The sequence below is a fragment of the Sander lucioperca genome, chromosome 14 (genome assembly GCF_008315115.2).
Source record: "Sander lucioperca isolate FBNREF2018 chromosome 14, SLUC_FBN_1.2, whole genome shotgun sequence".
Classification (NCBI taxonomy): Eukaryota; Metazoa; Chordata; class Actinopteri; order Perciformes; family Percidae; genus Sander; species Sander lucioperca.
In genome coordinates this window covers 9283574-9303653 of record NC_050186.1, presented here as the reverse complement: position 1 = coordinate 9303653, position 20080 = coordinate 9283574, and the positions used below count along the sequence as shown (strand labels likewise).

Below are 20080 nucleotides of genomic sequence, written 5' to 3'. Positions count from 1 at the left end.
AGAAGAGAAGAAGCCGCTTTAGTGGGGGAAATAAAATACATAAAATATGAGGCCAATAAAAACCAATAAAACGTGACATGAAGATGTCAACAGTTCTTCTCTCTGCAGAGTGGAATCAGCATTCATCACACAACAAGGCACGTAGAGATCGCAACTAAATAAAAATAAAAACCGGACCAAACTTGTAGCTTTGTGTCTTTTTTTTTTTTTTTTTAACAAATTCCCTCTTTCTGTTTCCATTTATCCGCCGCAGCGCGGCCAGGAAACACAGAGAGGGAATTCAAAGGTGGAACTTTAGGAGATTCGAGCGACTTTGGCTGCTCCACAGATTCGTTTCCATCGGAGCTTTTTATCTTTGCCAGCTCGCGTCTCAGCCAATTCATTTCTCACATTCACACACTCTAATTTTCCCTCTCGTATGCAGTAATGCTGCGCCGTAGAGCCGGCCGTCGAAACTGCAACACCCGCACGCTGGGCAGAAATAAACAGCAGAGTTCAGTAAAGAAAGGAGTTGAAACCGATCCATTAATATAAGCCAACAACCAAAATCTCTTTCAATATATTTTAAAAACATGTAAACCTATTAGGGGTGTCACGATTCCATTCAATTTGAAAAAACAAGAAACAAGAAAAACACTAAAAGGCAGAAGGGTATATTACAACAGTTTGGGTTTCTGAGTGTTTATAAGTTGCGATTGATTGCACCATTAGTTTAACAAGGTGCACATGAATGCACCATGGAGTCCCGTCGGAGCACACCGGCTTGACCCATGTTGTTTGTTTCCTAAACTCACTCACGGGGGAAGGCTAAATGTTGCCACACGGTGACTTCGGGGAAGGATTTTTGCAGTTCTGTTGTTTCTCCGTCATCTCCGACTCCGCCAGTCGCCGCGGTGTCTGGGAAAGAGCAGCTGCAGGCTACCGCCAAGCTAACATTACCACGTGTCTTTAGCTGCACGCTACCAGCAGCTAAATACCGCCGCGTCGGTTGTGTTTTTCTTCAAACGTGCGCAAGTAGTTGGGGGTGGAGAGAGAAAAAAAATACCAGGGTAATCGCCGACCCTGCGTCTGATTTCGATAGACGAAACGGAAAGCTCATTTCAATCGATTTACGATGTGAATCCAAATCGGGACGCCCTTAGAACCTGAGCCTTAACTGGGAAAAAAACGTTTGCTTCTTCAAACACGTAGACTAATCCCAGCAGGAGAATTTCATTCAGAATTTCCCATTGATGAAGGAAGTCTGTGTAGTGATGCTCCCAGCGGTCTGATGAAGCTGTAAACCAAACATCACACCGTTAGTAACGGATCTCGGCCTCCGGTGAAACTCCCAGCCCAGCTTTTAAGACATTTGTCTGTAATACTACTCACTACCATTGTCGCTCCTTGTGTCTACCCATAAGCTAACATTAGTTCCCCTGTCTTTAGCCATATGCTACCGTAAGCTACTAAAAGAAAAACACAGAGGTTTTTTTTTTTTTTATTCAAACGTACGCGAAGTAGGCGAAAATAGAGAGAAAGAAATATACCGGGAGAGTCGCCGATCCTGCTTTTGATTTCCAAATGGAAAGCTCATTTTGACCGTTTTTTGGTTTAAAATCTAAATCGTGACACCCCTAGAACTTAAGCTTGAATTTGGAAACCCTTTGCCTCTCTCTAAGCATGTAGAATAATCACAGCAGGAGAATTTATTTCATTGTCCCATTAATGTACCCATAAAGAAGTCTGATGAAGCTGTAAACCAAACACCACAGCGTTAATAACTGTGCGGCGGATCTCAGTGTCTCAGGATCTCAAACTCTAGTAGTCGTCGAACGCGTTGACTCTGTGTCGGTGTGTTTGCGTGGAGGAGGGGTGTCTCATTCTGGGAGCGGGCCACTCCTCTCGTCTGTTGTCGCCGTTGGACTCGTTGGCCCAGCGTGCGGAGTAATGAGGGAGGGACGGAGGAGGAGCAGGATCTCTCCGTCTGTCCTCCGGCAGGCGGGACGGCGGCCTCCTCTCCCGCTCCGGTGGGAGATATCTGGAGCGGCTCTCGGTCCGTGGGGGATATCTGGATCCTGTCTGGGCCGGGGGAAGATACCTGGATCCTGTCTCTTTCGGTACAGGATATCTAGATCTTGCCTCGGCCGGTGGAAGATACCTGGACCGGCTCTCTTCTGATGGACCGTATCTGGATCTCGTCTCCTCCGGTGGAAGATTTCTGGACTCGTCTGAGTGAGGCGGTCTCCTCCACGCGCTGTCAACGTGAGGGGCCGTCCACCGGTACGGGTTGAGAGGCGCCGCGTGTGGAGGCGCCGCGTGTGGAGGCGCCGCCCATGGAGGCAGTAATGGCGGACTGGGAAGAAGGCCGCGGCCGCCGTGTGGGTGACGGTTGTGGTGTGAGCGCTGGTTTGTTTCCCTCGGAGAGAAAGATCTGCTGAAAGAGAGAAGGACGGACAGTGTTAGAACCGGGGTTATTATAGTAAACGACAACTAAAATGAAGTGTAGGCGACAATCTTAAACTCAACTTTTAGCCGCCGAGAGGCTGAGTAGGGGAATAACTAACTTGCCAGATGCGCTGGCTGATAATGACCACGGATCCAACTGTGTTTTGTAGATTTATTTGCATTAACACAAACGAGGTTGTGCAATACGTAGGCTATTGGGGTTGGGCAATATGTTAGTTGTGCAATATCTCATTGGGCAAGGACTGTGCTACACTTATTGTGGAGAATGCAGCCGACAGGGTTGTTCAATTAAAATTAAAGTCAACTTTATTTCATCCATAAAAATGGAAATTACAGTGCTCATACCCGCCTTAATGCCCATAAAAAATAGAGCATAAATACAATACAATAAATACAATACATAAATATAGTACAGAATTTATAAAAATGTACGTTTAAAGTGCTTGTTGTGCTCTCTGATAGTCTGAGGTATAAAAGACTGAAAGCATACCGCTTAGTTTGTGTCACAGGAGGCCTTAGCCTACCACTACGTTCTATAACCCCACCAGTCAGATTACCATGGAGAGGGTGACCTGGTCCCTCCTTATTTTCTGTGTCATTTTTGCCAGACGGTCGTCATATACTTGATCCACTGTATCCACTGTCCCACCATTTTTCCAGCCCTTTTAGACCAATTAAAGAATGCCACTTAAAAGGAGTAGTTCATGTGCTTACTATATAGGTACCTGTCTAATGTCTATGAGAAAATGTTTTGTGTTGCATGAGAGTATGTGTTGAGAGATGCTTATTTTCTGTATTTTGTGTTGTCTTTGGAAAGCTTCGGAACAGAAAGAGTCCAAAACTAATTTCCCTTCGGGGGCAATAAAGTATATCTTATATATTTTCTTATCTTATCCAATACATCCCATAATTGTAATACTGGCATACAAAATGGTGACCAAAAGGCAAAAATTGGACTTCCCCCGTCACCCCGTCTCTCAATCACAAACCCAACCAGGTAAACCGATATTACTACTGCTTCCTCCGCATGCAGAGTGCGACCGATGGACTTCAATGATACAGCTTACTTAGTACTGGTAATGTTAGCATTGGGATGTGCACCAACTAGTAGCCACACACAGGAATTGTATGTCCTACATTGATTAATGTACTGTGTGGTATACTATATGTACAGCTTTCTCAAAACTGTGTAGTTAGTCATTTAATTTATGCATACAAGGGTAAGAATCAAACAATTATTCATTCTTAGCATGTCACCTGCGAGTGCCCAAATGGCGACAGCAGTGTACAGTATGCATTATGCAAATATGCTTGGCTATACTTGGCCCCATTGGAATGTCTGCTTATTAAAAAGTGCATGCACCCTATTTACCGTATATGACCAAAAGAAATGTTTTCAAAATAACAGAACTATACCTGGCTCTTACAATAAGGGAAACAATTATTTTTTAGTAAACTGTAACTAAATTAAAACTAAAACCTTCAAGAAAAACTAAACTGAAACAACATTGAACATTGAACCACAGACACTGAGCCTGACATGAGATGGCGCTGTGCTGCTTCACAACATTCAGGGCCCTATTTAAACGATGTAAGAGCACGGCGTGAAGCGCCTGGCGCAGGTGTGTTTAGGGTGTGTCCAAATCCACTTTTGCTAGTTTGACGGCGGAAAAAAGGGTCCGCGTGCCGGGTGCATGGTCCTAAAGGGTTGTACTTAGTGTCTTCATTAATCAGAGGGGTGTTTGGGGCGTAACATGCAATCAACCAATCAGAGATCATCTCCCATTCCCTTTAAAAGCCAGGCGCGTTTGGACCTTGGAGCATTGCTGTTATGATGGAGGATTTGCACCGTAATATTTTTATTAGTAATCTACCGCATGTGTGTGTGCTGCTGTGCGTCCCTGTGTGTGTAACAAGCATAGTGTGCGCGCGTTGTGCACGAGCCTAGGAGCATTTTACTAATGCTCTGTTAAAATAACAATGAAATGCTGCGTTATTGACTTTAGACCAGGTTTTTGTTGGTCAATGGTGCATCACTTCCCGCTGCCTCAAGATAGCAATACTCCCAGAATGCACCTGAACACACCTCCCAAAGATGGGCGCAGGTGCATTTGTTAATTAAACGACGCGGGGGCTGGACGGGAAACTGACAACTGCGTCGGTCTTAAACTAGCAAAGACACTTGGCCCGGGCTCTGCGCTGCGCTGCGCCAGGTAAAAGAGAGGGCCCGAAACATTCTGGCTATTCTGCAACATGTATTCTGTCTGTACGTGTAGCTACATGATACCTGACTCGGACCAACACTAACTCAAACTAAATATAGAAAAACTAAACCTTTCTGAAAAACTGAAACTAAAATGAAATTGAAAAGTCAAAATTGAAATAAATTAAACTCACTAACAACCTTTGTTAGAACAGAGTGAAAAAGGATTTTAAACTATCTGTCTCCGTGATCCTGTTTAAATCGGTCTAAAATAAAAACCACAGCAGCTCGAGTGGTTGCTCTCCCTGCAGCAGAAAGCTGAGGCTTCGGTCTTTCACGTCATGGGTTTTTTACGCTCGTGATGACGTCAGCACGTCATGCAACAACATAGTTTTGTGACAGAACTTTCACTTCAGCTGTATGTTTTTGCGGGGTCGAGTAATGTGACAGCAAACTCAACAACGCTGCAGAACACGCAGAGAGACTCTTCTCATCTTTTATGGACCCCCATATCACTGGGCGCAGTGTGTACGTAGCGAGAGACTGACGGTACAAATAAATACATATGTATATGTATGTGGTACAGTTTACCTACTACAATAAATTAGACCACACCACTGACATTCGGTGTAAACCCGCGTGACACCAGATGAAACTGTTGAAATGCCTTCACATTCTGCTCATAAAAATGAGTATCTCTCAAAAACTAAAAGATGTTCAGAGTTCAAATAACTTCTGGAGAGTTGAGAAATATTTTGTCTGTGTTTCTACGTTAGAAATCTTTCGGATTGATATGTTTTTTGTAATTATTTAGTCAAATTTGATTGAACATGTCCAATTTTGCATTTTTTTCTTTTTTTAATTTATGACCCAATTTTGATACTTTTATGAATTATTCTGGCGTATTGACTTACGTGACCTTTTAGCTCAGTTTGTACTGATTTTATGGATATGAAGGATTTGAAGATACTCCGGGAAATGACATCACAATAAGCAGACATACCAACGTACTGCAGGCGCTGATGGAGCGTTCTTGTCTCGCCGCTCTTCTGAAGTGGCGTTTCTCCTCCTTACCTTTGGTGCCGGGAGTCATTGAAGCGCGGCCGCCTCTCGTCTCGGCTGTCAGAGTCCGACGCGGCGTAGCTCGGCCGCTGGGCGGCGAGGCCTCTCATTGGCTCCTGCTCGGACTCCTCCATCCCCACGTTACTGTTGAAGACAGATCACACGGGGACAGATCAATAAACGTACCGGATGATCACATCAAACTACAGCACACAGTAGGGCTGTGTGTGTGTGTGTGTGTGTGTGTGTGTGTGTGTGTGTGTGTGAATGGATGCATTGATCCAGATCGATGTATTGTTACACCCCTAGCAGACAGTTATGATGTACTGTATGTACTGACACTTCCCACGATGTTGGGGTGTTGTTGACGTTTACATTTTGGCACATTGTATTCAAATGAGCCCAAATTATTATTATTCTGAGTGTCTGACAACATTATGAAAGGATCCCTACAGAGATAGACCTTTTAGTTAAAGAGTAAGATCCTTTTAGTTTAACATGAAACAGCCCCGAAATCACCATCACCAAACTACACCAGACTCCATGTAAATAATCAGTACTTTTCGCATCGTAAAACACACTTCATTCAAAGTGGACAGAAACTAAATAAAACTATCAAAAGCCGTCTTGGTTCATCTTTCCACTGTTCCAACAATCACCACTCTGGTTTGGTTGAAATAAACCCTTAATTCACCCATTTACATGTGGAGATATGCTGGCTCTATACACGCTAAAAGTGCTGATTATTTACATGGAGTCTGGTGGAAATATGATGGCTCTATACACGCTAAAAGTCCTGATTATTTACATGGAGCCTGGTGAGTTTGGCGATGGTGGTTTCGGGGCTGTTTCATGTTAAACTAAAAGGATCTTACTCTTTAACTAAAGGAGTTTTTCCATTACATGATACCTGCTCGACTTGCCTCGCCTCTACTCGCCTCGACACACTGTGCGTCCGTTTTCCATTGCAGATTTTAGTACCGCCTCAGCGTGGCTGGTCGTCTGCCAGCTCGACGCACACACCAGCGCACAAGTATATCATCAGGCCACTTGAGCTTGTTTTACAGTTCTGTGGAGGCTCCACACAGAGCTTTCTCCGTAGCCTGTGTAGCCTATGTAAGTGGCCTGATGTTTATACTTGTGCGCTGGTGTGTGCGTCGAGCCAGCATGTGTGTGTGTAGTCAGGCTACGGCGAAAACTCTGCTGGAGCCTCCGCAGAACTGAAACAAGCGGCGCCGCAGTAAACTACTGTGACCTAACGCGACACACACACAGAACGTGGAAGGTGTGTTGTTGCCAGAAGACACATTTAGTTTCTAAAGAAGCTGGAGGCAGCAAAACAAAAACAGCTGGCTAAACTGTTTAAAAATAGCAGGTTTGTTCAGGACACCCCTGTCTGTCGCTTTCACGTCACCTTTTCGGCTCGCCTCAGCTCGCTGGGAACCTCGACTGAGGAGGTACTAAAAAAAGTACCTGTTAGCAGGTACCAGGGACTTTTTTTCGTAATGGAAAACCAAAAAAGGCGAGTAGAGTCGAGGCGAGTCGAGCTGGTACCATGTGATGGAAAAGCGCCATAAAAGGTCTATCTCTGTAGGGATCCTTTCATAATGTTGTCAGACACTTAGAATAATAATCTGAGTCTGTCAGCGGCAACAACAGAACTTTTAGGGCCCTATTTTGCACCCGGTGTCTTTGCTATTTTAAGACTGTCCAGCACCCACGTCGTTTAAATAGCAAATGCACCTGCGCCCATCTTTGCGCCCATGGGCGTGCTGGTCTTACAGGGAGGTGTGTTCAGGTGCATTCTGGGCGTGCTGGTCTTACAGGGAGGTGAGTTCAGGTGCATTCTGGGCGTGCTGGTCTTACAGGGAGGTGTGTTCAGGTGCATTCTGGGCGTATTGCTATCTTGAGGCAGCGGGAAGTGATGGCACCATTGACCAACAAAAACCTGGTCTAAAGTCAGTAACGCAGCATTTCATTGTTATTTTAATAGAGCATTAGTAAAATGCTCCTAGGCTCGTGCACAGCGCACACACTATGCTTGTTACACACACAGGGACGCACAGCAGCACACACACATGCAGAAGATTACAAACGTGCCTGGCTTTTAAAGGGAATGGGAGATGATCTCTGATTGGTTTAGGGCTGCAACTAACGATTATTTTCATAGTCGATTAATCTGTTGATTATTTTCTCGATTAATCGATTAGTTGTTTGATCTATAAAAATGTCGAAACATGGTGAAAAATGCTGATCAGTGTTTCCCAAAGCCAAAGAGGACGTCCTCAAATGTCTTGTTTTGTCCAAAACTCAAAAGATATTCAGTTTACTGTCACAGAGGAGAGAAGAAACTAGAAGATATTCATATTTAACAAGCTGGAATCAGAGAAATCTGATTTTTTTTAATAAAAAAAATGACTCAAACGATTATCAAAATAGTTGGCGATTAATTTAATAGTTGACAACTTTTTAATCGATTCATCGATTCATCGTTGCACCTCTAGATTGGTTTTTCATGTATTTCATGTTACGCCCAAAACACCCCTCTGATTAATGAAGACACTAAGTACAACCCTTTAGGACCATGCGCCCGGCGCACGGACCCTTTTTACCACCGTCAAACTAGCAAAAGTGGATTTGGACACGCCCTAAACACACCTGCACCAGGCGCTTCACGCCGTGTGCTCAGATCGTTAAAATACGACCCAGTGTTCTTTTTCCTAATACCGGACCAATTTCAAAAGCTTGTTGTTTCCATCAGTCACGTAGACACAAAAACACGGGAAAACAGGGTCCAGGTTGAAAAAAAATACAGAAGCTACCCAATGAATAGGACATGTTGTTGTGCAAAGTGCAAACCATACATAACCATAAACAAAAGACAGCACTCTGGAAGTGATTGAGATGTAATCACCTCCTCTTCGGCCCCCGTTGTAGATCGTCCAGATAGTTCTGTCTCTCCACGGCGTGGCCCCGCGACGAGTTGAACACTGAGAACAAAACAAGATTTACGTTGGTTCTGAAATGAGCCAAACGCACGTTAAAATAAGAAACTAGAACACCAGCACTCACACTTGATTGCCTCTTTAGGATCCATCCCATCCACGTCGATCAGGTACCTGCAGGTCAGACACAGACACGGCGGTCAAACACGGTTAAAGCTTAGTTTACGGTCGCCGCGGTGTTCCCGGCGCGAAGGCTGGGCAAGCTGTCGTGGCGAGAGGTCGTGCACCTCTGGATCTTTGTGGCTACGCGCCCATTGCACGCGCTGTGCTTTCAGTTCAACACGGTCAGCTGGGAAGAGCAGGTTCGTCTGTACAAACATCTGCTAGCCTAGCTTAGCACAGATCCTGGAGGTATGATGGGTGGAGTGATTTGCTCGCAGCACCTGAGAAGCCCCGTGGCGAGGAGCAGAGAGTAACGGCGGTGCTTTTCAGGTGTTGCGCTAATCACTCAAGTAGCAGTGCTTCGCCTTCTGAGAATATAGTTCCCAGTATGTATACGTTAGAAGATGACTGTGTGTCATGTGTCCTTGTTATTTGTACACACTGTGACTATACAAATCACAACATGTAAATAGGAACATGTTGGCGTTATTTTGTCACTTATTGGGAGCAGTAGGCTAGATGGAGCCGGTTACCTTCAGGATCTGTGCTAAGCTAGGCTAGATGGAGCCAGTTACCTCCAGGATCTGTGCTAAGCTAGGCTAGCGGTGGGTGCGTCAGACAGCGTTAAGACATGCACGGAGATGAGAAGGGTATGTATGGACTTATCTAACTCTGGGGGATACGGGGAATAAGACAAAGTCCCAATAAGTCGGCGTGTTCCTTTAAAGTTTCAATAGTTCCAATGAGACAACCTGCAGGGGGACCGAAGCGGGAAAAGTTACATAGTATTGCTTTAATGATTGGAGAAGATAAATGCACGTCTGCGGTCAACATGGATGTGTTTATTACTGTTGCCAGGCAATTGCCAATTATTTGGAAATTGATCTTAATGACTTAATAAAAAAAATGAGGAAAAATCCAACCTTTGAGGATACCAATTTTCTTTGTGAATGAATAATGTATCGTAAATAAATAAATGTTCTTCCTTAAAATACAGGGGGCATAAGTCAGTACACCCCTATGTTAAATTCCCATAGAGGCAGGCAGACTTTTATTTTGAAAGGCCAGTTATTTCATGGATCCAGGATACTATGCATCCTGATAAAGTTCTCTTGGTCCCCACATCATCACATACCCTTCACCATACCCCCCCATCATCACATACCCTTCACCATACCCCCACATCATCACATACCCTTCACCATACCCCCACATCATCACATACCCTTCACCATACCTAGAGATTGGCATGGTTTTATGTCAGTTAGCCTAATAGCTGGTTTGATTTGCACTGAGATGATCTTATGGAAAGTACCCCATGCCAATCGTAAACGTCTCCGTGCACGCTCGTAGCACGCGCTCCATCTAAGGAGGACCGCGTACGGTGTCGCGCTTGAGTATACCTGACGCTTTAAGCACAGTTAAACACAGAGCGTGTGGATGCTTCACACTGTACACACCTGCAGATCAGGTAGCCGGTGCGGTTCAGACCGTGGGTGCAGTGGACTCCGATCAGCTCGTCTGTAACGGAAAACAGACAAGGTTTCCTACATTCTCTCTCTCTTTCTGTAACAGAGGTTCAGTTACTCGGCCGTCCTCCTGAGACAACATGATAAACTGATAATACACCCGTCTGTTTACAGCAAAAAGTTCCTAGTTAACTGGTTGGCTTAGCTTAGCACAAAGACTGGAGACAGAGAAGTGTGTCCGACTAAAGCAACGGTAGAAATCCTTTTGAAGTTTTTGCACGTTGGTTTAAGTAATCAGAATCAGAAAAGGGGTTAATGCCACAATAAGTACACTTATGTATGTGGAATATACCTTAGTGAAAGGTGCATACATACACAAACAAATAAACATTACTATGAAATAAACAATAAATACAGGAAAACAAATATATACATACAACATAACAGTTGCATTAGAAAAGAAAAAGAGGCTGAATGGGTTGAGTGCAGCATTTGCAAAGAGTATATAGTATGTACAATATATATAAGGAGGTGTTGAAATGAATCAACTAATGGATGCGGACATGGAAGATGCTGCACCGATGCAGTGGCCCACCGTAATCGATTATAACGCACTGACGTCGCTCGTTCATTTCCCGGCCGCGGCATAAACATTCAAATGAAAAATGACACAAACCTCAATTCTGCTCAATATTAATTTGATGTCAGGCGGCACATAAAAGTTTTTTTAACTTTTTTCTCAAACGTCTCTCGAGTCCACCAAAACACTCTTTAATAAACTCCCCTTCAGAAAATGGCTTACTGTTTTTGGCGATTTTGTGGGATATCACAAAGCTGGTCTTGACTGCTGCATCCCTGGATGCCTTGTTGCTTTTTTGCAGCTTAACTAGCGATAGAGATAGGGTGAGAAGCTCAGTCATCAGTGAGGAGCTCGGAGTAGAGCCGCTGCTCCTTCGCGTCGAAAGGAGCCAGTTGAGGTGGTTTGGGCGTCTATTAAGGATGCCCCCTGGGTGTCTCTCTAGGGAGGTGTTCCAGGCACGTCCAGCTGGGAACGCCTCGGGATCCCCCAGTCGGAGCTGGTTAATGTGGCTCGGGAAAGGGAAGTTTGGGGTCCCCTGCTGGAGCTGCTACCCCCGCGACCCGAGACCGGATAAGCGGACAAAGATGGATGGATGGATGAACTAGCAAAATCGTAGATATCCGTGGCCGCTCTGCATCAGTCAAGCTGTTGGATTGCTCTGCGTCTTTAGTATTGTAGTGGCGATTCAAATTCTAATCCTTCAACGCAGCGATCTGTAAAGTACAAAAATTCTCTGACGTCAGCGTGTTAAATGTGAATATCTTCTAGTCTCTTCTCTCCTCTGGGACAGGAAACTGAATATCTTTGAGTTGTGGAACAAAACGAGACATTTGAGGACGTCATCTGGGGCTTTTTGGGAAACACTGATCCACATTTTTCACCATTTTCTGGTGTCATGGTCCTTATTTATATATTTATACTGTCCAACCAGTAGAACATGTCCTGTTCTATAGACATGGTCCTTATTTATATATTTATACTGTCCAACCAGTAGAACATGTCCTGTTCTATAGACATGGTCCTTATTTATATATTTATACTGTCCAACCAGTAGAACATGTCCTGTTCTATAGACATGGTCCTTATTTATATATTTATACTGTCCAACCAGTAGAACATGTCCTGTTCTGTAGACATGGTCCTTATTTATATATTTATACTGTCCAACCAGTAGAACATGTCCTGTTCTGTAGACATGGTCCTTATTTATATATTCATATTGGACCAGTCCAATATGCCCGTCAGTTTAAATAAACCTTTTTTTTAATTTGTTATGAATCTATTTTGATGCATTTTCCCGTAACTTTTGTAATTTTACATATGTTAAAAAATATCTAAATTAATATCGATATTGCAAATCACATTTTGTCAATATCGTGTACCCTACTGTATAGGCTGAGAGAGTTCAGGCTTCAGGAGGGGCGGATGTGTGGATGTCATTCAGAACACAAGACAAAATAAGAGTGTTCTTGGTGATCGTTGGGAGCCAAAATCAAAATTCAATTAATTGCCCAGTCCTAGGTGACAGTACAAACTCAGACCTGCCAACCTTGAAGACATTTTATGAGTACAACATTTATATTCAAATACATTGTTTGGCTCATCACTACCTCCTAGATTACAATAAATTATTATTACTGTGTAGAAGAATGGAGTGGATGAATGGCCGTAGGTTAGGGTGTACTGAAACTAAATGTTTTCTTATATCCTGTCCAATTTTGTGCCCATATATTTGTTAGTCTAACCAATAGGAGGCAGAGAGAGCTAATAAACAGGCCTAAGTACTTCTGTGTTAAAGATGAGAGTCAGACCAGGTTAACACAGGTTAGCCTTCTTCTGATTACTATGAAGTAGTCTAAGTAATGATTTACTCATAAAGCAACTTTAAATAGGCCTAAAGCAACTATTAAAAAAGCGCAAGATTGAAGCCTGGCAGACACGATTATAGGCTAATAAATAACATGGGTCAGATATTTTCAGATAGGCTTTTCAAAGATTGACATGGGTGACATTGCATATGTCAGTTGCCATCACATTGGCCTAGCAAATAGCCCTACTGTATGCTATGCATCATTAACTGAGCTGGTAACAGCTGGACTCCCAGTTATGATGTCAAAATCATTATTTATGTTCATAAATTCAATTAGGCTAAAAATAGCCTAACTGTTACCTTTATCTTAGTTAATCAGCATCTGGCCTGTCTAAAACCTTCTAGTTTTCTAGCCATTCCACCACTTTTCTAACTGCCCCCAACTAATGGGAAAGATGGCGGGTGTGATAGGCTAGCCTATTGACACTATGAACGTTTTGTTTCTTATCATCCTTTTATTTTTAATATCATTATGTTTCGGGGGGGTGGGCGGGGAGTATTTGCAAGAGTGTATCGCTGCAGCCTGGAGACCTCCTGTCTCATTCCTGGGCATGTCCAACGCTAAGCTCAGATGTTCAGAATACGACGGTAAACTCAGATGTTCAGAATAGCCTACGAAATCGTGAATTATTTTCTAAATGAAGTCACGGTTACGTTAGCGGGCATGAGAGGCATGAGACGGGAGGTCTCCAGGCTGCAGCCATACCCGACTCGTATTAACCATACCCGAGTATTTGCGTGTGGGACTGTGTTCGTTACCTGTTGCCCCTTCGTGACTGATATCGATGTTTGTCTTGCACACGGTGCAGAACGCGTGATGAGGTAGCCTGGACATGTGGATTCAAGGCCATCTCTCCCGATAGCGCTCAAGTTTCCGTAGTTGGTTTCCGAACCTTTAATGAGGCGGTTCAGTCATGGCATACAAGCCTACAGTTATCCGGCCAGCCTAGCTTGCTTGAGGCACTGAATTGAATTAAACGTGCGAAGCATGTGGCTAGGAGGGGCAGGTGGGCGGAGGGTTAAAATGCAGCGCTCCGATTGGCCGAAAGCTTTTCACTCCACTTATACGCTGTGGCTGAGCGGCAGAATCAACGTCATATAGATTGCATAGAAACTGAAACCGGCGAAATGAAAGATGCAACAAAATCATACATCCATGAACAAAATGCATACCTAGAGAGCAGGCAATCGTACAAGCGTACTTAAGGGTCAAAATGCGTGCCGAGTACGAAAAATGCGTACATGTTGGCAGGTCTGCAAACTTTGAATTTAAAAACGGTTTCTTCACAACGTCTGAGTTGAAAACGCATCTTGTTGTCACGTAAGGGCCCTGTTCACGTTGCACAGACATTTTAACTGCATTTTGTGTCTGCTAAGAGGCACAAAGTTTATCTAACTTGGAGCTCTGGCCATTAGCTGCAGCAACTCCGGTTTGCTAGCACCGATTTTGGTCGTTTTTTCCCCCCCTATCGACAGTACTCGGATACATCTAGCGATCAAGATCCAGGTAAACATCGGCCGGATTTCTCGTTTAAAATTGCGATGACCCGCACAGCCCCGGTGTATCTCTCACCGTTGTTGGCGTTCTCCCGTAGAAACCTGCGTACGGCACGTTTGAAGCTCAGGATGGTTTCGTCGCTGGGAACCTCGTGTCCGGCTGTGAAGATCTTCACAAACAGCAGCGAGTCTGGGAGGTCCTGCACGCACAAAACAAAGCAGCTTTCAGTCCGTTTCTCTTCAAACTAAAACAATAAATAAAGAACAAGCATCCAAGCTGGGATTGGGCTTCGAGAACCGATTCCAACTGGAGACCGTTCAAATGGAATTGTTGTTTCATTGGAAAATCTGGTTTGGTATTCCATCATCAGTTCCAAATTTACCACGGTACCTGTAGTGTGTAGTAGCGCGTAGTGAAGGTCAGGTCGATGATCAAACCCAGCCGCTGCTCGTCTTTGCTCAGAGCGTCCAGCAGCTCCCACGGACCGAACACATCCGAACACGGAAGCTTCCGGTTCAACGACTGAAAGAGAGACGGACAGACGTCCCATCAGCAGCCAGACTCTCGCTGAATAAAAACACTGTTTAAGATTAGGAACGTTTGGGCTTTTTGCCTTTAAATGATAGGGAAGCTGTAGAAAGGAAAGGGGAGAGAGAGAGAGAGAGAGAGAGAGAGAGAGAGACAGAGAGAGAGAGAGACAGAGAGAGAGAGAGAGAGAGAGACAGACAGAGAGAGAGAGAGAGAGAGAGAGACAGAGAGAGAGACAGAGAGAGAGAGAGAGACAGAGAGAGAGAGAGACAGAGAGAGAGACAGAGAGAGACAGAGAGAGAGAGACAGAGAGAGAGACAGAGAGAGAGACAGAGAGAGAGAGACAGAGAGAGAGACAGAGAGGAGACGACACACAGCAAAGGGCCGCCCGTTGGAATCGAACCCTGCCCGCTGCAGCAAGGACTGAGCCTTGGAACATGGGCGCACGCTCTACCAGGTGAGCTACCAGGTGACCCCCCCCCCAAAAAAAACACACACTTTAACCCGTTTTGAAGGTTTTTTTTAAATCAGAAATATGGGTTTCTTATAACCAAATTGCCCAAAAATAAGCTGGATATATTAGGGCTGGGAATCACCAGAGGTCTCACGATACGATATCATCACGATACTTATGTCACGATACAATATTATTGCGATTTTAAAACATACTGCAATATTCTGCGATATATTGCAATTTATTACCTTTTTTCCAACTTCAAATTTTTCCCAATTTCAAATGATGTCCCCAAAAGTAAACTTTGTCGACATCTGTTTTATCTAAAACGATATATTTCTCTGTTTGTTCGTCTCACTTCACTTCGCTGCAAAATGGGATTGTCAAGCAGACAGACTGACCAACACATATATAATAAAAGATCCATACTTGGCGTCTGTGTATCGATACAGTATTGCCACGGAAAATATCGCGATACTACGCTGTATCGATTTTTCCCCCCACCCCTAGGATATATGTATGTAGTACGGAACCCAGACAACCTTCTTCACAGCTAAAAGTTGCTAATTTCGATGACGTCACTGGCATGGTAGGACCTGAGAAGGTATGTAGGCAACAGCTGCAGCATATTATATACCCACGAAAATGAGTAATTTTAACGGCATGGAAGAAGTGACAAAAACTTTTTTTTTTTAAAAAAACATCAAAATCATAGAAAAAAAAGGGACAAAAACGTTGGGGAAAAAAGCAATTTGGACCCGGAAAGACAAGTTGATGGTGGACAGGAAGACAAGACGAGGGTTAAACAGAGGCTGCTGTGTTCATCTTTTAACTCCTGACCTGTTTCAGAGGCACTTTGAAGGCGACGAAACGCGTCCCGGGGAGTCTTTTCCCAACAGCTACGTAATCCAGCCATCTGTCGACAGGAACACACATCAGGGTTACTCAGACAAACACAGGCTGACACTGACCATGGCTTTTCACCGGGGGATATTTCCTGGGGAAATGGATCAGTTGTTTGGTCTTTAAAATGTCAGGAAAAATGGTGAAGGAACAAACAAACATACGTCTCATTCACGTAGATGCAAAGTGAGGCGACACTGCAGCTTTAGCTTGGTTTGTTCATCTGTTTACGGTTTAAAATCCATGTACAATCATATGAAATAATGCAGATATGTGAAAGGACCGTGGGAGGCGTTCTGAAGCTTGTATTTGGGGCCCAGACAGTAAGCAGATATTGGATCTACCAACACCTCCTCTATAGTTTCCCAGTTGGAATCTGAAGACTTTACATGTGTTATGTTATTGTAGTTTAACAAGCTCACTGCTTACAGATACTCAAAGGTATAACATTTAGTCTGTAATGTCATTTATTTAAACGGGACAATGCACAATTAAATTAAACATTAACCTTGTATGAGAACAAGGAGAGATGCATTGCACCGAATGTAGCAGATGCATTTAAAATACAAATATGTGCAAAATTATATCAATAAAATGATCATTTTCCACTTCTTAAAACCAGTCACCCCCCCCCCCTTCCCAGCAAAGTGTGCATGTCACACACACAGTCACACAAACACACACACAGTCTCTCTCACACACACACACACAGTCACACACATAGTATCACACACAGTATCACACAGTCACACACATAGTATCATACAGTCACACACATAGTATCATACAGTCACACACATAGTATCACACACACACACACACACAGTATCACACACACACAGTCTCTCTCACACAGTATCATACAGTCACACACATAGTATCACACACAGTCACACACACACACACACACAGTATCACACACACACACTCTCTCTCTCTCACACACACACACACAGACACACACACACAGTATCACACACACAGTATCTCACTCACACACAGACACACAAACACAGTCTCTCTCACAGTCACATACATAGTATCACACACAGTATCACACACAGACACAGTATCACACACAGTCACACACACACACAGTATCACACAATCACACACACACACACACACACACAGTATCACACACACAGTCACACACATAGTATCACACACAGTCACACACACACACACAGTATCACACACACACAGTCACACACATAGTATCACACACAGTCACACACACAACTACAAACTACATGTCACTACATGACCCAGCATAACTCGCGGGTGTAGAGTTAACGTTAGTTAACTAACGTTAATTAACGTTAGCTAGCTCACACAGACGGAGAACCGAAACGTGATATATGTAACGTTATTACAACAAACAAAAACAAACATTACCGACATGTTCTGACCACATGAGGTTAAAAGCGATGCTCACCTGTCGGGGATGCCGTTCTTCTTGTTGTATCGGGACATGTTCAAAGAGTTCTTCTGTTTTTAATCTAACTATTTCAATCCTAATACACCAAACATGAACGTTACCACGTGTAGCTCCAGCCGCTTTTACAGCTCACTATTTCTTTATTCCTTTACTTTATACTGACTGACTACACGTAGAAAGGTATCTCTGGATATTTAAAAACACTATATTAGTATAACAGTTTCCATATTTTAAGAAACTAGGCGAGCCGACTGTTGTCTCGGAAACTGAAGGCAGCTGCCGTCCTCCGGTGTGCCTGCAGTCGCGTGTGAATGACGTAACGGTGACGTTTGCTGTGGAGCTGTTCTGCACTCCGCCTCTATTGTCCCTCCTAAGTTGCCGTAGCTTCCGTGTCCTCCTCACAACACCGTCTTGTGTTGCTGGAAAGTAGGTCGTGTTTGAAATGCTGCTGCGCTATTTTATTATTTTCTTTGAAAGTTGTGTTGTGACCCTTCAATATATATTGTTTTTAAGTTAATCCGATATTAACTAGCTGTGTTGTGCCGTTTTTACGGTTAAATATAAGTGTTAACGCTGCCTTGTTTCCCTCTGTTAGTTTTCGCGCCGTTTTCTTGCTGTTCCTGTGTAATGTAAAAAACGGAGGCTCTCCAGTCCATGGTGAGTGTGTAAACTCTGTTATTTTATATTTAGGACAGCGGACAGTAGGAGACAGGAGACCAGAAGACATTCATGTGATGTTGTCTTCTGCAGGTATGTGTATCTCTTTGTTAGACCTTATATTCTTGTTGTTATCTGTGCAGTCACCCAAACCCACGTACTGTTTAACTTTGCCCACCGAAACTATGGAGGAAATATATTTTTTCATAATTCAAATTGAAAGTCCAAAGAAAAAACGAAGCGAGATCAAATTAAAAAATATTATTTGACTACGCTACTAGGAAAAATCATGCCATAATTAAATTGAAAAAAGAAAAAGGAAACTGAAAAAGCAAAGTTGATATGTAAAATGATTTATCTTTTGAATTTTCCATTTGGCTTTTCCATTTGGATTTAATATTTGGCTTTTCAATTTCAATTTAACATTTGGCTTTTCATTTGGACTTGACACATGTCAATGTAAATGAGGAGGCGTGGCCCAAAGGCTGGTGGGAGGGTCTGAAACGAAAGGGGTGCAGAGGCACCTTATGAACAGCAGGGGGAGCTGACTGCTGCAAGATATCCAAATTTGAAAAATGGGTCATTTTAAACCTTGTTAATAGTGATGACAATGTGTTCAAACGGAAAACGAGCCATATTTCAGGAAATAAACTTGTCCATGATTCTATTGAGAGACTTCCAGCTGACAACGGTGTCTTTAGTATTTAGTGGTGAAATAGCAGATGGAAATTATAAAAGAGCAATCGATTCTATAATCTAGATCGGGAGTTTGCCGTAGCAGCAGCAGCAAACAACTGGAAACTTTTTAAAATTTCCATCTGCTATTTCACCACTAAATTCACTTCTGAGACTTTTTTATGCGAGAAATTAACTGTGTAGAGTTTGAATATGGGCAGTTTTACAAACATTGATGGCCAACTGCACATTTTCTCCGATGTTGTCAGAAGCTTCAGTCTGACGGGACAGCCAGCTGGTGGCGGCCGGGATCGCCTCCCTGCTGGCCGGCCAGTGATGCTCACAGACACCGCTGTCAGCTGGAAGTCTCTCAATAGAATCATGGACAAGTTTATTTCCTGAAATATGGCTCGTTTTACGTTTTGAACACATTGTCATCAATATTAACAAGGTTTAAAATGACCCATTTTTCAAATTTGGATATCATTTTAAAATCCGGAAATCAAATGAACGAAAAAGTACGCAGGCTGTACAAAAGGCCGTCAATCAGGAGTGATTGTTGTGAGTACGTGTCGGAGAATAGCGCGGACACGCACCTCACACCGCGCGCACCACCCGGAGAAAAAAGTGAGAGAAAGAAAAAGGAGAGGTCGCAGTTCGGACGATGACTACCCGGTTGAGATTGTGTGTGTGTGTGTGTGTGTGTGTGTTAACACACACACACCCTGGAATCCCTTTCTCCTTCTATGGCATCACCTCAGGACACTGTTTGCAGCACTATCCCCCCCTACTGTCTTCCCTTGCCATTAACACTACCACCGGTCCATCTCCCCATTCAGACTGTTGTCACAGATAGGGCCTCCTGCCTTCATTACACAATTAATAGGGTTAATAAAAACAATCTTCTTTACATAAAATGCACTACTGTCCCATTACCAGTGGTTATGTGTAAACTGGCCCTCCAAAATGTGAGGTCCCTCTCAAATAAGACTTTTATTCTAAATGAGTTTATCTCCTCCACCATGCTAGATTTCTTGTTCCTCACTGAAACCTGGTTGGAGTCTGGTGAATATAGCCAGCTCTTAGAAGTATGTCCCCCTGACTATGACTTCTTTAGCTCACCCAGGCTTAGTGGCCGTGGAGGAGGTATTGCTGTTATTTTTAAAAAATGCCACCGGGGCACTC

The 20080-nt window shown here is 43.6% G+C and overlaps 2 protein-coding genes across 10 annotated transcripts in view; one reads left to right on the top strand and one right to left on the bottom strand.

Moving 5' to 3' along the window:
• dusp11 (dual specificity phosphatase 11 (RNA/RNP complex 1-interacting)) lies at positions 1-17865 on the bottom strand. 4 transcript variants are annotated; one of them, XR_004895096.1, is made up of 10 exons: positions 17561-17865; positions 16060-16135; positions 14628-14759; positions 14313-14436; positions 10281-10341; positions 8786-8832; positions 8628-8703; positions 5726-5857; positions 1714-2416; positions 1-471 (listed from the first exon to the last, which is right to left on the bottom strand). XR_004895096.1 is itself a non-coding variant. In XM_035991838.1 (10 exons), exons 1-9 carry the CDS (start codon positions 17596-17598, stop codon positions 1801-1803), a joined length of 1302 nt encoding a protein of 433 aa, XP_035847731.1. In that variant the 5' UTR covers positions 17599-17865; the 3' UTR covers positions 216-1748; positions 1796-1800. The 4 variants fall into 4 exon arrangements, 3 of the variants coding, with proteins under 3 accessions (XP_035847731.1, XP_031143762.1, XP_035847732.1); XM_035991838.1 differs by having other exon boundaries at positions 216-1748; positions 1796-2416; XM_031287902.2 differs by having other exon boundaries at positions 216-2416.
• Positions 17866-17999: 134 nt separating this feature from the next.
• The window catches only part of LOC116041800 (tripartite motif-containing protein 16-like), a 38403-nt gene continuing 36322 nt past the window's right edge, over positions 18000-20080 (top strand). For 2 of the 6 annotated variants that reach the window (XM_035991828.1, XM_035991826.1), the window contains exon 1: positions 18000-18313. The gene's annotated coding sequence lies outside the window, so the exon portion shown is untranslated. The remainder of the gene's footprint in view (positions 18314-20080) is intronic. The other 4 variants (XM_031287848.2, XR_004895095.1, XM_035991824.1 and 1 more) reach the window with 4 other exon arrangements.